Consider the following 17044-nt stretch of genomic DNA (forward strand, 5'->3'; position numbering starts at 1 on the left):
GCAAAAACCCTTTCCTTTACCCCTGATGGTAATTATATCTTTAAGTAAATCCCACATCAGTACACTGTGATCACTGCCCTCTAGTGTTCCTTTATCTGCAAATTCTTAATACACGAATGATCACTGGTGATAACCAGATCAAGAGTATTACCCTCTCTGGTTGCCTCTTGAACATGCTGCTGCAGAAAACCATCATCCAATAAATCCACAAAAGTCTTACTAGTGTGCAAGGGACCAACCCATAAGTTCCTGTCTATATCTGGGAAGTTAAAATCCCCTATTATAAGACATTCCGATTTACTAGCCCACTCTATTTCTCTGTACAATTGTTCATTGTACTCATTCAAGTCATTAGGCCTATAACACACTCCTACTCTAATTTTTGCTTTCGCAGTGCTTATGTCACACCAAACTGACTCAACAGTGCACTGTTCGTCTATATCAACTGGATGCACTTCTTTTGATTTTATGTTTTTCTTAATTAACAGCATAACACCTCTCTTTCTATCCTGTCTATCCTTTCTGTACACATTGTACTCACCACATTCCATTTCTGCATTGCTTGTATCTGTGTGACACCACGTCTCTGCTATCGCAACAGTATCCGCCTTTGATGTCTTGACCAACACTTCAAATTCATCAAATTTAATCACTATACTTCTAGCATTGGTATACATGCAAGTATACATGTACCTATTCTTATTATTAGTTACCCTAACACATCCCATATACCCACCTGTTTCATGATGACTGCCATCAGTCCCTGAAACCCCCAACACCCCTCGCTCCACACCCCTGCTTATTCTAATAGTAGTAGTGCAAGCATCACCTTCACATCTGCCTGCAGCTACTTTTAAACTTTTAGTCTGTGAATCCCCCAAGCTAGCAGTTTTCCGACCCACCTAACACTGCCTTGATAGCATCAGCAAATATTCTTGCACCCTTTCTATTGAAGTGTATCCCATTCCTGTAGAAGCAGTCTCTCCTGTTAACAAGCACAGACCAGGCTGAAAAAAATTTTATCCCTTGAGCCTTGCACATTTCATCCAGGGCTGAATTGATTGACAAGGCTCTCATCATGTAGTCCGTCCTATTGTGTCTGGACAGAATTGCAGACATTTTCAAATTTTACCCTAATTCACGGCTTTTTTGCAACGTTGACCTGTACTTGTTAAGTAAATCTGCAGAGCTCCTACTCTTAATGTCATTGGTGCCAACGTGTACAACAATATCACACTTTGTGTCCTTAAAAGATGATATAGGCTTTACAACATCATCAACTTTTGACCCTGGCAGACATACCCTGGTCCTATTCCATCTATCCTTTTAAACGATATATTCCCCGTCTCCCTGACAATAGAGTCACCGACAATAACTAACTCCTGTGGGACTAGTGCATTCTGCTTTGGAGGTTGCCACTGTGTGTTGCCTGATGCCCAGGAGTAAGCTCTGGAATTGAGTTGGGCAGCTGAGGGCTTGACGGGCCTCTCATTAATTTCTTCAGGGGCATCTGCCCTACACCTCAAGCTCTCATAGATGCCCATCAGAATGCTGAGCTGACTCTATTGTCAGCTCAGCATTGTCGGTGACTCTATTGTCAGGGAGACGGGGAATATATCGTTTAAAAGGATAGATGGAATAGGACCAGGGTATGTCTGCCAGGGTCAAAAGTTGATGTTGTAAAGCCTATATCATCTTTTAAGGACACAAAGTGTGATATTGTTGTACACGTTGGCACCAATGACATTAAGAGTAGGAGCTCTGCAGATTTACTTAACAAGTACAGGTCAACGTTGCAAAAAAGCCGTGAATTAGGGTAAAATTTGAAAATGTCTGCAATTCTGTCCAGACACAATAGGACGGACTACATGATGAGAGCCTTGTCAATCAATTCAGCCCTGGATGAAATGTTCAAGGCTCAAGGGATAAAATTTTTTTCAGCCTGGTCTGTGCTTGATCTATGAGAGCTTGAGGTGTAGGGCATCTGCCCTACACCTCAAGCTCTCATAGATGCCCATCAGAATGCTGAGCTGACGCCTAATTTCTAGACACTCTCTGCACCTGGCACACACAAAGACATCCTCCTTGGCTAGATTATGTTCCGTTTCATCGAGTTCGGCAAACATTTCACAAGTTGCACATTTTTTTAAGGCTGTGATGCGTTGGAGAATCGCCCCCCTCAGTTCTCCCCCGAGTCACTGGACTGTTGTCCAGGACATCTGTGCACCGCTCCTTATCTGCAGGCAAAACTAAAATAGTGCCATCTTTGCACAAAGAAGAAAGAGCTTCTCATTGACATCGTCTGAGGTTATTAGTAATAGGCCAGATGTGCTGCAAAATCGAACCTGTTTTAAAGCAAATTACGTAAGCAGTCTCTTCAGGTAGCTTGTCGAGAGATGCTTCCACACCCATAGCCAAATGTGTAATGGGAGGTTTACAAGGAAGGACCGCAAACTTCATGGAGGGTCAAGAGATCATATTGCTCCTTAGATAATTGTTTGCTACTCAAGTTCAAAACAAACTGCGAGTTATCTCTCATATGTGTGTTCCTAGCAGTATATGATTCTTGTAATAAAATGTTAAATTTATTCTGCTGACATACACGATATGCTTCAGTCACACGCATGGCTTGGGAACACAAAACATGAACCACTGTAGAAAATATAGGAGGAGGGACCAAACCTCTTAATTCTTGCATGAGCCTGGATTTGTTCATGAAGATCCTTTTCAGATCTTGATGAACGCTACCAATCCAGATTCCCAACGTTTCAAACCAAAGCCAAAGCAAGCACACCTCATATGGTCACAGGAGTTCGGTGGCTCTGCATGCTAATTTTGAACCATTGCTAATTAGCCACATGCTAATTAGCACGCAGAGCCACATGCTCTGCAAGCTGAGCATGTGGCTCTGCGTGCTAATTTTGAACGCTCCACAGTCGCCGAACATTATTGGATTGAGCAGCAAATCTTGATCCCCAACGGGGATATTGAAATCGTTGACTATTCACGTGATTACGGCCAGCGCTTATGGTTTGAAGCACTACACATAGCCACCAATAATAGTACTATGAATCGGACGAGGGGAGTACACTTACATCCTATTATAGAATGTACTGTATTGCAGTGCAGTGATGCTAGTGATCATCATGTGTACATATTCTGCTTTACCGACACCAGACTTGTGATACATGATCATGCCCAGCTGACTTGTGCTATTGTAACCATCAATATATACTGAAGTACACCATTCACACAGACTAGCTGATGAAGAGGCACTTTGCTTCGAAAGCTACAATGTATTTTAATGCTTTTATCTTATTTTATTTCTGTTTTATCTATATATCATTTTTATTTTAATAAATTTATTTTAACCAGTTAGTCGGTTGTTGCAAGAAACTTTGATGATATAATGCAACCCAATGCACAAGGCCTGTTTTCTAAAAGCCTATTTTTCACTTTTCAAGCCACAAGTCAGACAGTGATAATGATTTACATCTACATGAAGATCAGAACCCAGTCATTGAAACTAAGAAAGAAATAAACGTTTACGTTTCACCTCCAGTAAATGATGGCATCACCGATGAAGATTCAAGGAATGAAGATGTTCAATTGGAAAACCTGCCTGGAAATCAGATTATTTCTCAAGCTTCAATTAGTGAAAGAGCTTCAGCACTACCAGAATCTGTTGATACAATTGCTGCAAAGATGTTGAAACTCTGACAGTGGTGCATTGTGGATCTTCCTCAAAAGGAGATTAATTTTGGAAAGTGTTCATATAAACCATCGTTTGCTGATGTTCCATGTGCTCCTCATGAAATATTTGAACTCTTGAATAATGATGCCATAGATCAGTTAACAATCAAAACAGTGAATTATGCAGCTCAAGCAAGTAACCACCTATTTACATTGTCAACTGACAAGATGAAAATTTTCATTGCGATATTTTTACTTTCTGGATACTGCAGTGTGTCATGACACAGGTTGTATTGGTCTACTGAGTTAGACACGCGTAATGAACTGGTAGCGAATTCGATTCAGCGAAACAAATTTGAAGAGATAATGAAGTATTTTCACACTTTGAATAAATGTCAAAAAATGGAAGGAAGTTTGCCAGTGTGTCCATTAATGGACATTTTGAATAAAAATTTTCTCTTGTGGCACAACTCTTGGACCATCAAATTTATCCATTGGTGAGTCAATGATTCTGTACTATGGACGACATCCCACGAAGCAGTTTATTCACAGAAAGCCCATACAATAGAGATATAAAGGATGGGTTGTTGCATTTCCTCTAGGCTATGTATTTGCCATTGATTTATATTAAGGAAAATATCAAAGAGAAAATTGTGTTGACTACAACAATCAGTCTGGACTGGGGGAAAAATAGTGCTAGATGACAAAGTGAGTCATGACATTGTTGAAAGTAAACCAAAAAAAAGGCGAAGATGCAAGAAATTCCATAATCAAACTATACATATTTGCAAGAAACGTAATATTCCTTTGCATTTGGAAATGTTCTGTTGCATACCACAAAAATCAGGATTAGGATTATTGTTTGTCCAGTTTTTAGTTTATGCCTTTATTTGTTCAATAAAAATATGAAACATCCATTTTCATTTCTATTCCATTTCCAACTTAAGTAATGCAATGTAAAATTCTGGAGTAGGCACAATGTGCTCAATGTTGCGTTAGCACAACAGCAGTTCAATGCTGTATGCCCAGTGTTACATTCATGTAACGAGAAATTTTAGGCTCTAATTTTACAAATAGGCTTAAAAAATAATTTTAGAACTTCAGTTTTGATCTATTTACATCATAATTCATAATATATTAAAGTTTCAAGTGGTACTACTGAAATTGCAGAGTTAGAAAAGTGACATTGGCACTTCTGTATTCGCATTTTTAAATACTTTTAAAGAATATAATTGTTTCATAGTTATTGAGCTTTGAATTAATTTTTTTCTTTCGTTGAATAGATGGATCTTGTTAGTTCTGATAAAGAAATAACTCCAGTTTCTGTTTGGATGAGAAAGCTTCCCACTAATGCAGAACCTCGTTGTTTGGTTGTGATGGAACCTGTCGAACGAACAACTGCCATTGTTACTTTTAATAACAAGGTAAGATATACTCTTGTTATAATTCCTGCTGTGATACTTTTATTGAACAATTGTAATTAAATTAGAAAATCATTATTTTCTTACGGTAAATCATTTTGCACTATCATTGATAGACTTGTAGGAAAGCAGCAAAACCTATTAAAGTTCAAATAAAGGACGTTATTTATCTGTCTGTTATCTTAATGTATTTTTTTCAAATTCTAGAGTTTTGTGCCTTTCTGCTTTTTGTGTTATGTAAAGCAGAGGGTATTGATTCAAAACTACAAAAGTCTTGATAGTTTTATTTGGAGCAGAACTTGAACAATGAAAATGAACCAGTGAACCCAAACTGAAAACTTATTAATTTCTCTTCTCTTTTTTTCAGTTAGTATAAATTGTACAAATGTTAATTGGCCTTAGTTTACAAATTATGTGTTCTTTTAATGGGTTGGTAAAGATAGGGGGACCCAATCTTTCATGTGAGCAGAGCACCATCTGGTATAGTGCTAGACACTTGAATAACTATTTGCTACCCATACTCAATTCAATTATTACTCTGCAGTATTTATTACAAATAGTACCTGCAATAAAAATTATATACATGCAGAGTAATTTTTAAATGAGTTACTGAGATACATGTTCTGTGTGCACAAGACAAACAAATTTAAAACATACTTCATTATATTTTTTTAAAAATGTACATACAGAAAAACATGAACTTTATGTAGATTAGGGTAGCATCTTAACTTGGGGTTCATTAAGGTTCCCTCAAAAACGTTATAGAAGGCATAATTTATAAATGTATGATTTTAAACAATATCAATAAGCTTGCAATTTTGCCATATTTCATGACTGAAAATTGAAAACATGGTTAGAGGATTAAATCAGTCTTTTATGGCAGAATCTGTGGAGGTAAGGCATGCCAATTTAACACATTTGCTGCTTCCTAATGCGAATATTCTGCATTAGGTTTTTAATCTGCTTGAAAGGGAAACTCCCCTACTTTTAGAACTTTTTCTTCCAATTTGAAAAAGCAGATATTTTTGTCAAGTAACCTTTGCCAGAGGCTGATACTTCTGCCATAGTGAGAAAGAAGTTCAAAAGTGTCTCTGCTCTCTCCAATCCAGATTAACCCAATCCCTTGGTTTTCAATTCTTGGTCAAAAAGCAGGCAGTGAAAGTGTTAAGCAACCATTTCTTATTGTTTGTTAAATCATCTTATGACCCGAATTTATATTTCCTTATGTTTATTGTACTTACACTGGCCAAAAAAATATTCAGTATCAACAGCAGGTGTGCAGCATAGCATGGTTTTTGTATGGTGTTTTAGTGCATTTTGGTGTAATTGTAACCATTATTCCAGCAAAATATTGCGTAGCTGCAACAAAGTTGAAAGAAGAGCGCTTTCTTGCCGAATAGTTCTCTAGCATATCCCACACATTCTCTCAGTAACATTGGGATCATGTGAATGTGGAGGCCAGGAAAGATGGTGGAAATCTGCGTCATGTTTGCCAAACCATTCTTGCATGATGCACTGTTGCATTGTCATCCATAAAGTAGCCATCACCTTCAGGATAAAAGTATAACATTGCAGGGTGCAGCAGAGCTGATACAAAATTCAAGTACTCCTTGGATTATATTCAACCTTCCACCCATTCTGTGCGAACAAAACATTCCCCATATCATAATACCACCTTCAGATGCTTGGGTTGTCTTAACAAAGCAAGCAGGGTCCATCAGTTCGATCATGGTTCACCTGCTCACATGACTTCCTTCCATTGTTCCACTATCCAATCGTGATGTTCCCAACAACACTGCAAGTGGGCTTCCTGTAAAAGTAAGAAGATTGGTTAAGAGCATGAAAGGATACTCTTACTGTGAAACACCAGTTCTGCAAATTACAGTGCTTGGAAACAAAGCACCTGTGAGGAAACCTGATGGAAGTGTTTAAGGCTTTAAATGGGTTTAGCAAACTAATTGCTAATGGCATCCTTACTCCTTCTTAGATGACACACAAATTACAAATTTAAATTGAAAAAGGATTTGTTTCAGGATAGATGTGCAGAAAAGTTGTGCCAATTTGTTGTTTTTCAACTTCCAGATCAGTTAATATTATCAAATTGCTACCATATTAGTTAAGTGTGTATTCAAACAAGTGATCACATTACCAATTTAGGAGAAATTTTCACAAGCAACTGCTAATTTAACAACCGCATCAGCCATATTATTAGTAAATTTTTAAAATAATTGGAGTGATCAAGAGGAATTTTTTCCACTTGAAAGATTACATATATGCTGTCCTTCTGTACAAAGCAACCATTTTACCATTCATCACATATGCCTCTGTTGTTTGCAATCCCTATAGGAAAATTTGCTCAAAAAAAAAACTCGAAGCTCACCAGAGTAACTTCATATTGTACCTCTCCTTAGGAAATTATACCGCTCATATTACTATATAGCTGTGTTTACTTTTGTTGAATACTCTTGATGTAAAAGGAACCCTAGCTGATCTCAAGTTTATAAAATGCACCTTCCCTTGGTGCTGTAAGTGATATGGTGTAGTTAAGCTTCCCCCCCCCCCCAATCCTGGTATATTCCTAATTTATTATTTTATTATTATATTCATTACTGTTTTTGTTATTCTTCTAATTATTTTAATTCTGTTACATATGCACTGTAACTAGATGCTCTGTAGTGCATGGTCTATTTCAATAAAATAAAGTAAAATAAACAAAAATTTGCTTTCAGCCAGAGAGTAATAGATTGCTAGAACAAACTTTCATTGGTGTTGCAGATGTGAGTAGGTTGAATAAATTTAAGGAAGACTATTAGAGGGGATGGACAGGTGATGTTCCCCCATGCAGTACAAATTTTTCTTATATCATTTGCCTTACTAATACTAAAAATTTGTGCTATTTGCATCACTGCTATGAATGGAAAGAAAAATGAATGAAAAGAATGATTGTAACCATTGAAGAAAAATGGATTTAATAAAATGCCATAATAATTAATAAAAAAATAGTGAAAGTTGTTTGTATTTTTGGTGTGAATCGTTCAAGTACTGCAACAATTTTTGTGGATGAAGAATGAATTATGCAACGTGTTTAAGCCTCTGCACCAATGTGAGCCTTGATTAATACAAAGCGGGAATGTATAGTAATGGATGAGATGGAGAACTTAGTGTTTATTGTTGGAAGATCAGAATCAGAAATGCATGCTAATATGCCTTAAGTTGATTCAGAAAAAAGCTTTAAACCTCTGTGACAATGTTAAAGTTCTAGTGAGGAAAGCTGACCGGGCTAGCCGGGTGGGTAAAGTGCTTGCCTGGCAACCCCAAGGTCGCGGGTTTGATTCCCGCCTCGGGCTTGGATCAAAGTACTGCAAAAACCTTGGGAGGTGCATTATGGCCACAGAAGCCTATGCGCCAACAACTACCAAAAAAAAAAAAAAAAAAGTGAGGAAACGTTTAGTGCCAGTTACGATTGGTTGTTGAAGTTCAAGTCTTAAAATAATATTCATAGTATTAAGGCTGCTAGTGCAGTTAGTCTTGCAGCAAGGACTCTCCTAAGACCTTTACAGAGGTAATTCATTTGGGGGACTGTGATGCAAATCGAGTTTTCGGTATAGACATAATGGGTCTATATTGGAATAGGATGCCTGAGTGGAGAAGAGCATTCTTGATTTTAAGGTATTAAATGACAGGCCAAAGTATTACAACAGTTATTGTGGACAAAGAAAAGAATTATACAACATATTAAAGCCTCTGCACCAGACCACAATTATTCCAGAGAAGCAAGGTACAGTAATGGATGACAGTACATTATTGGTGCAGTAAAAGTTTTTTCACCCCTATGTATCTGCCTTCCTTGATGATCTACAACTTAATTAACATCAAGTTTTTTTGAATTCCCTAATAGTGTCACTTATTCAGCTCCTAACGCTTACTGATAATTTTCGCTAATAATTTTACTGATTGGTAATATAGTTGGTGATTGTAAACTCAAACCTTTGTTGGTCAGCCAAGGATGCAAAGGAGTGTACAAAGACTACTCCTCCAGTATATTGAAAGTCTAATGCTGAAGGCAGGTGACTGGTTTTACAAATAATTTTCTTAAGAGGCAAAATTATATACTGTAGCAAAAAAGAAGTTACATTTCAAAGGTCTGTTATTGATAGATAATCTCCTGCTTAACCTCAAGTGTTTTTTTTTTTCAGTTTATTTTACAATATTCCTCATTCAGCTTATAAATCTGTGTTTGTAAATTTACAGAAATAAGCAATAATTAAAGACAAACACCAGCCAAGGAATTAAAATTTTTTACTATGAAAATAAAATATACAGAAATAAAATATAATGAAATACTGTGATACACTATCGGAAGACTAAAATATTACAATAAATTACGATAAAACATTAAAAATATAGATAAAAATACCAAAGCAATAAAATTATCTAAAATAAACTGGATTAAAAGCGACAAAACCTGAAGCTTTCAGAGACTGCTGTCTCCTTCTTCAACAGTATACAATTACTGCAATGACACATCCTTAAGTAGCAGGCCCATGGCACTCATGCACATGGTCCATCAGACACATGGCTGGCTCAAGAGCTTGCGAATCGGTTCATCCAGTCGCAATACTATTAACAGGGACGGGGGATACGCTTACACCCCCTGTTTGAGGCGGTTGTCCTCAGACGGGATGACCGGTTCTGTTTGACACGCTCCCGAGCCACTTCCATTTCCGATGCGTGCATGGGGAATGCCGACCATGTGTCTGATGGACCATGTGCATGAGTACCATGGGCCTGCTACTTCAGGATGTGTCATTGCAGTAATAGTATACTGTTGAAGAAGGAGACAGCAGTTTCCGAAAGCTTCAGGTTTTGTCGCTTTTAATTCAGTTTATTTTAGATAATTTTATTGCTTTGGTATTTTTAACTATATTTTTAACGTTTTATCGTAGTTTATTTTATTGTAATTTATTGTAATATTTTAGTCTTCCGATAGTGTATCACAGTATTTCATTATATTTTATTTTCATAGTAAAAATTTTTAATTCCTTGGCTGGTATTTCTCTTTAATTACTGCAGTATGGAATTTCCCAGCCCCATAGGCCTGTTTGAAGAAATAAGCAAATTTGGTTTGTTTCTTACTGATAAAAGGTTCTAAAAAAGTGCCACTTGGGGAAAATACGCTCCTCAGAGCTAAGCGGGTGATAGTACCTGTTTATGGATTAAGTAAAGTGCAAGGGAGTCTGGTCATTACACTTTCAAAAAATGTTTTCTACAATAGGCTTTGTTGATTATAAGTTGGAGAATTTCTGTATAATATCATCATGTGTTATGCAAACTTTTTTTTTTTTTTTTAAGCCAAATATTAATGTTTAAATTGCTAATATTTTCCAGTTTGATCACTGGTTGAGAGAGACGTGTAAGTAGTTCCAAGAAGTGGTAGTACAAGAAGTGGTGTACTGTGCCACACTTCCCCCCCCTTTTTTTTTTTCTTATAGAGATTTCAGTTAATAGCAACTAAAGTAATCAACATTTCAAAAACCTTTCAGAAAACTTCTGGTAACACACGATCAGATTGATCTTGTTGCTGTGTTGTTTTTGTTATTTGGTTTTTAGGAGCATTAGCAACTAAGGCCATATTACTCCGGGATATGCGGTGGTCATTCCCTGACCTTTCCGCATCCTCCATATTTGGTGGTGACGGGCTCGAACCCCGGTCTAATCAAGAAGCGTGTGCTACACACTGCTGCTGTTTCCCGCCTGCCTACGGAGGTGCCTGATTGATCCTGTATAAGAGGTTGAATAAGTGCCATCAGTTAATAAGCATATTATACATTTGCTTAAATTTTATTATATATCACTGAAAAGGGAATAAATGTTTAACAATAAAATTCATCTCACATTCATTAATTTGAAAGATAGATTTTTTAATAGTTGCGTGGATATCACTGTTTATCTAGTTAATATTATTTTAATTATTATTTTTGTATGCAGGGTAAACTTTTACACTATGACAACAATTTAGCAACTCTTCATGGATATTTAACACCCCAGGAGCTTGAAGATGTTAATATCACAGATCTGATTCCTTCTCTTGTCCTTCCTCAGACTGCTGCTGCAGATAAATTACCTCAGGTAAAAATATGATGGATGTGATATATGACAATAAGATTTTTTTCCAAAACAATGCACATTTTCTTAAATATTGTATACTTTTTATGTAAACTTTCAAATCATTACAGTATTATTTTGGATTGTTGAAAACAAATCAAAAATTGCATGCATTATTAGTGTTCAATTTTGATCACAGAGAGAGAGAGAGAGAGAGAGAGAGAGAGAGAGAGAGAGACATTCTGCTCTCACTAAAGAGCAAGGCTGAAACACATTCTACCCATTAATGAGAGCAGAATGTATCTGTAATCGAAATTGATTATAGATAATATATAGCAATTTTGATTTTATTTCTACTATTTGTTATTTATTTGGAAAGGTCTGCGTTTGAATCCTATTGGAGATGAGGAGGAATTCTTAAAGACTTCTTTTAGTCTGAACTGTAGTTAACCAGTTTCGGGAAGAAGGAGAAGGGAGTAGGATTTCCTCATGAGTTAATTCAGGTTTTTCAGTCTATGCTTATTAATTGTCCTGTACTTGTACAGTCATAAGATACAGCAAACCATGTGAACTATTCGATCAATTTGGCCCTCGAAACATTGTGCAAGGCTCAAGGGGTAGACATTTTTCCAGCCTGGACTATACTTGTTAACAGGAGAGACTGCTTCTACAGGGATGGGATACACTTAAATAGAAAGGGTGCAAGAATATTTGCTGATGCTATCGAGGCAGTGTTAGGTGGGTCGAAAAACTGCTAGCTTGGGGGGAATACAAAGCCTAATAGAGTAACAGTACCCACTGGCAGAGGTGAAAGTGATTCTTGCACTGCTTCTATTGGAATGAGCAGAAGCCTGAAGCACAAGATGCAGGATATTTCAGAGACTACTGGGAGTCATTGTGGTACAAATAAACACTTGGTTTGTGTATTTCTAAGAATAGAAACAGGTGCAGGTATACTTGCGTGTACACCAATGCTAGGAGTTTAGTAAATAAATTTGATGAATTTGAGGTATTGCTCAAAACATCAAAGGCAGATATTGTTGGGTTATCAGAGACGTGGTGTCACACAGATATAAGGGATGCAGAACTGGAATTTGGGGAGTACAATGTCTACAGAAAGGATAGACAGGATAGGAAGGGAAGAGGGGTTATGCTATTAGTTAAGAAACACATAAAATCCAAGGAAGTGAAACCAGTCGACATTGTTGGACAGTGCAGTGTCGAGTCAGTTTGGTGTGACGTAAGCATTGAGAGATCAAAATTGAGAGTAGGAGTGTGCTATAGGCCTAATGACTGATGAGAATAATAAGAAACTGTACAGGGAAATAGAGTGGGCCAGTACATCAGAGAGTCTTATATTGGGGGATTTTAATTTCCCAAATATTGACTGGAATTTGGGTGTTGGTCCCTCGCACACTAGTAAGACTTTTGGGGATTAATTGGATGATTGTTTTCTACATCAGCATGTTCGGGAGGCAACTAGAGGGAGTAATACTCTTGATTTGATTATCAGTAGTGATTCTTCATGCATTAAGAATCTACAGATAAAGGAACCACTAGGTGGCAGTGATCACAGTGTGCTGACGTGGGATTTACTCAAAGAGGTAACTACCATTAGGGGTAAAGGGAAGGGTTATTGCTTTCGTAAAGGCGACTACAATGGACTGAGACAGTATTTAAATTCTATACAGTGGGACCAACTGATGATGTTACCAACAGCAAACTCAAAATGGGAAGCATTCAAAGAACTTATCTTGGAAGCTACTAGGCTTTACATACCAACTAAGAAATAATGTTCAAAGTTTAGGCCTAAAGGGATGTCAGATGAACTAATGAGACATATGGCAGAGAAGAAAAATGCATGGGATACATACAGATTAACACATGACACAGAAGCCTATGATAGGTACAAGTTGATCTGTAACCAAATTACAAAGGAGGTTAGGCAGGCGATGGCAGGTTACGAGAAATCTTTGGCAAGGGATGCAACAAAAAACAGCAAAGAGTTCTTTACTTATGTAAACTCTAGAAGGAAGGGGATGAATCAGATTGGTCCACTTGATCTCGATGGGTCAACTGTTGATGATCCTGCTCAGGTAACTAACAAACTAAATGAATATTTTGCATCGACATTCACACATGAGGAGTTATTCGGGGAGGGGAATGCCAATGCCAGAGGTGTATTGAACTCTGGCAGTAAGCTAGAGAATCTTGTAATAACTGAGAGTAAAGTGGAGGAGAAATTGTTGAAGATAAACACAAGAAAGGCACCTGGAGTGAATGGGATCTATCCAGTTATATTAAAGGAGGCAGCAAAGGAAGTAAGCAAACCCTTAGCCATAATTATGAGAGCTTCCTTGAACTCAGGGGAGGTACCCACAGACTGGAGATGTGCAAATGTGACCCCAATTCACAAAGGAGGATCAAAAGGCGACGCAAGTAATTATAGACCTGTGAGTTTAACTTCTGTTCGAGGAAAATTAATGGAGGCACTGGTTAAAGAAGCACTGCAGGATCATGTAGACAAGACTTCAGTTATAGCTCGGACACAGCATGGTTTTGTTAGAGGGAAGTCTTGCCTGACCAATTTGATTGGATAATATGATGCAGTCACAAAAGAACTGGCTGCAGGGAATAACTTTGATATTATATACTTGGATCTTAGAAAGGCTTTTGATACTGTTGCACATGGAAGACTGCTGTACAAATTGGAGCAGTGTGGTATTGGAGATAATTTGCTGCTGAGGATAAAGGGGTGGTTGAGGGAGAAAAGACAGAGAGTGGTAATCAGTGGACACTGCTCATTGTGGACTAATGTTATTAGTGGAGTCTCTCAGGGTTCAGTGTTGGGGTCCATTATTGTTTTCTGTATTTATAAATGATATTGATGATGGTATATGAAGCTTAATGTCCAAGTTTGCAGACGATACGAAGGTTGGCAGGGTTGTCAAGGACACTAATGACACTATGCTGCTGCAACAGGATTTGAAAAGGTTGAGCAGATGGGCTTCGAGGTGGCAAATGAAGTTTAACATTGACAAATGTAAAGTACTACATATGGGAAACAGCAACCCCAGAGCAATGTATCAACTCTGTAGTACTACACTGACAGTGGTAGAGAATGAAAGGGACCTGGGGGTGGTTGTGCAGGCAGATATGAAGTTCTCTGAGCAGTGCAGATGGGCTGAAAAAGTAGCTCATGTATTGTCAATGATATATAGGAATTTTTCTAGCAGTTATAAGGAGGTGATTATTCCCTTGTATAAGGCAATGGTCAGGCCACACCTAGAGTACTATATACAGGTCTGGAGGCCTCATTTCAAGAAGGATGTAGAGCTGCTGGAACAAGTACAGAGAAGAGCAACAATATTAGTGAATGGAACAAATTGGTGCTCTTACGAAGAAAGGCTTAAGTTTTGCAAATTACAGTGTCTGGAGACTGGGCACCAGCGAGGTGATCTGATAGTGTATAAAGCCTTGAATGGTTTGAGCATGCTCAATGCTGATGGGATTCTTCCCTCTTGCTCAGAATAATCACCTGAGAGGGCATAAATTCAAATTGAGGAAAGACAGATGTAGGATAGACGTGCGGAAATTTGCCTTTAGCCAGCGGTCGGTTGGTTGGTGGAACAGAATTCCATCCCTTGTTGTGGAAGTTGATAGCCTAAATAAATTAAGACTCAGCTGGACAGGTATTTCGAATGAACAGAGGGGTGAAGTGGAAGTGGGTTTTTTTTTTTTTTTTTTTATTATTGGCTGATGCTGCATAAGATTGCTTTCTTGCATCAAATGCGTCTGCTAATGCTAACTAGATTGCAATTAAGAATTAACTTTCTTATCTCTGGCAATTTTCTTTTGAGAAAGGGGGGGATTTTTTTTTTTTTTTTTAACTTAGTGTTTATCAGTTGTGCTCGTCACTTGGGATTCCATGCTGTGCAATAAATTTTTACGTAATTTATTTATAAGTGTTGTCTATGCCAATATGAGTGAGATTTTATGGATTGCTTTTACAGTAATGTAACATTTATATAGAATAAAAATAAAGAAAATATATATATATATATACTCACATGTATTTTTTCAGGTGCCTCACAGTCTGCTGAAGGTCAAAAAACACTAACTTAGAGAATGGTTACATTTAGGTTTCATGCTAACATCATAAGAAACCACTGTGTGTGCTGTGAAATTCAGAAAGGATTATCCTGCTGGTTGAAGGGGCCCAGCTTCAAAACACCACTTTGACCCCTGCTTTGAAAAGATTGGGTTGGGATACTGCAATGTTGAAAAACAAATAACTACGTCATAAACATTTTACTTTTTTTTTTTCTCCCTCCCAGCACTATTGGTTTGCCAACAATCATTTGGCTAGTAGGGTTAGCTGCGTTGATGCAACATCCCTACCCTTATAGTCAGAAGGATGAGATTCAGGCTGGCAGATGTACTTGGGTAACCCTGATGTTCCACTTCCTAGTGCATTTATTGCTTGCTAAGTTGTGGGATTTCCTTTAGGTTCTGTTGTGAGTGAGAAGCCTGAATTATCAGGCTTCTGACTCACAACAAAACTGATAAGTTTGGATTATCAGGATTTACAAATTGTAAATCCTGATAATCCAAACCAAACGCCTTCTAGGACTACAACACGGCCCCCTCAGAAAGACAGAAGACAAGCGTGATATCACTACAAGAAAGAGGCCCAGAACTGAAGACATATCAGGTCCACTACCTAGATTTCGGATAATGCATTTGATTGGTGAAATGCTCATAGGGAAAACGTGACCCTTCTTATTATTAGTAATAGTAGTGGCAAATGATGCAAGGAAGTAAGCTTATAAAGCATTAGCAAAATAACCAATAGTTTGTTCCAACAATCAACCACCCACTTATTGGAGGCAAACTTCCACATGTCTGTCCTGCAACCATACTTCCTAATTTGAATTTATGCCCCTTGCATGTAGTCAGTGGGAAGAATGGCATCCACCCTGTCCTTCAACCATTGAAGGACAGGGTGGATGCCCTCGAAGGATTACAAGTGAGGGGCCCATCAAGCTCTCAGCTACCCACACCAATGCCAGAGCTTGCACTTGGTCATCGCGCAACACAGCGGCAACCCCCCAAGGCAGAATGCGCTGGTCCCAAAGGAACTAGTAGTTGTTGGTGACTCTATTGTCAGGGAAACGGGAAACATGCTTTGTAAAAAGGATAGGTGGAACAGGACCAGGGTATGTCTGCCAGGGGCAAAAGTTGATGACGTTGTAGAGCGGATATCATCTTTTAAGGGCACAAAAGGTGATATAGTTGTACACGTTGGCACTAATGATATTAAGAGCAGGAGACCGGCGGAATTACTTGACAAGTACAGGTCATTGATGAAAAAAAGCCGTGAATTAGGGTTGAAATTGAAAGTGTCTGCAATTCTGCCCAGACACGATAGGAGGGAGTATATGATGAGAGCCCTGTCAATCAATTCGGCCCTGGAAAGATTGTGCAGGGCTCAAGGGGTAGAATTTTTTTCAGCCTGGTCTGTACTTGTTAACAGGAGAGACTGCTTCTACAGGGATGGGATACACTTAAATAGAAAGGGTGCAAGAATGTTTGCTGTTGCTATCGAGGCAGTGTTAGGTGGGTCGGAAAACTGCTAGATTGGGGGGATACAAGGACTAATAGATTAACAGTAGCCACTGGCAGAGGTGAAAGTGATTCTTGCACTGCTTCTATTGGAATGAGCCGCAGCCTGGAAAATAAGATGCAGGATATTTCAGAGACTGCTGGGAATCATTGGGGTACAAGTAAACACATGGGTTGTGTTAGGGTTGCTAAGAAAAAGA

The 17044-nt window shown here is 38.1% G+C and overlaps 1 protein-coding gene across 4 annotated transcripts in view; it reads left to right on the forward strand.

Annotated features, from left to right (window-relative positions):
- Positions 1–17044, forward strand: part of Pask (PAS domain containing serine/threonine kinase) — a 413885-nt gene that overhangs the window by 184191 nt on the left and 212650 nt on the right. For all 4 annotated transcript variants that reach the window (XM_090376045.1, XM_090376047.1, XM_090376046.1 and 1 more), the window contains 2 exons: positions 4977–5117; positions 11103–11243. In XM_090376045.1, coding sequence (XP_090232171.1) covers positions 4977–5117; positions 11103–11243 — 282 coding nt within the window. The remainder of the gene's footprint in view (positions 1–4976; positions 5118–11102; positions 11244–17044) is intronic.

This window comes from Mastigoproctus giganteus, chromosome 6 (genome assembly GCF_048544385.1).
Source record: "Mastigoproctus giganteus isolate SK-2022 chromosome 6, ASM4854438v1, whole genome shotgun sequence".
Classification (NCBI taxonomy): domain Eukaryota; kingdom Metazoa; phylum Arthropoda; class Arachnida; order Uropygi; family Thelyphonidae; genus Mastigoproctus; species Mastigoproctus giganteus.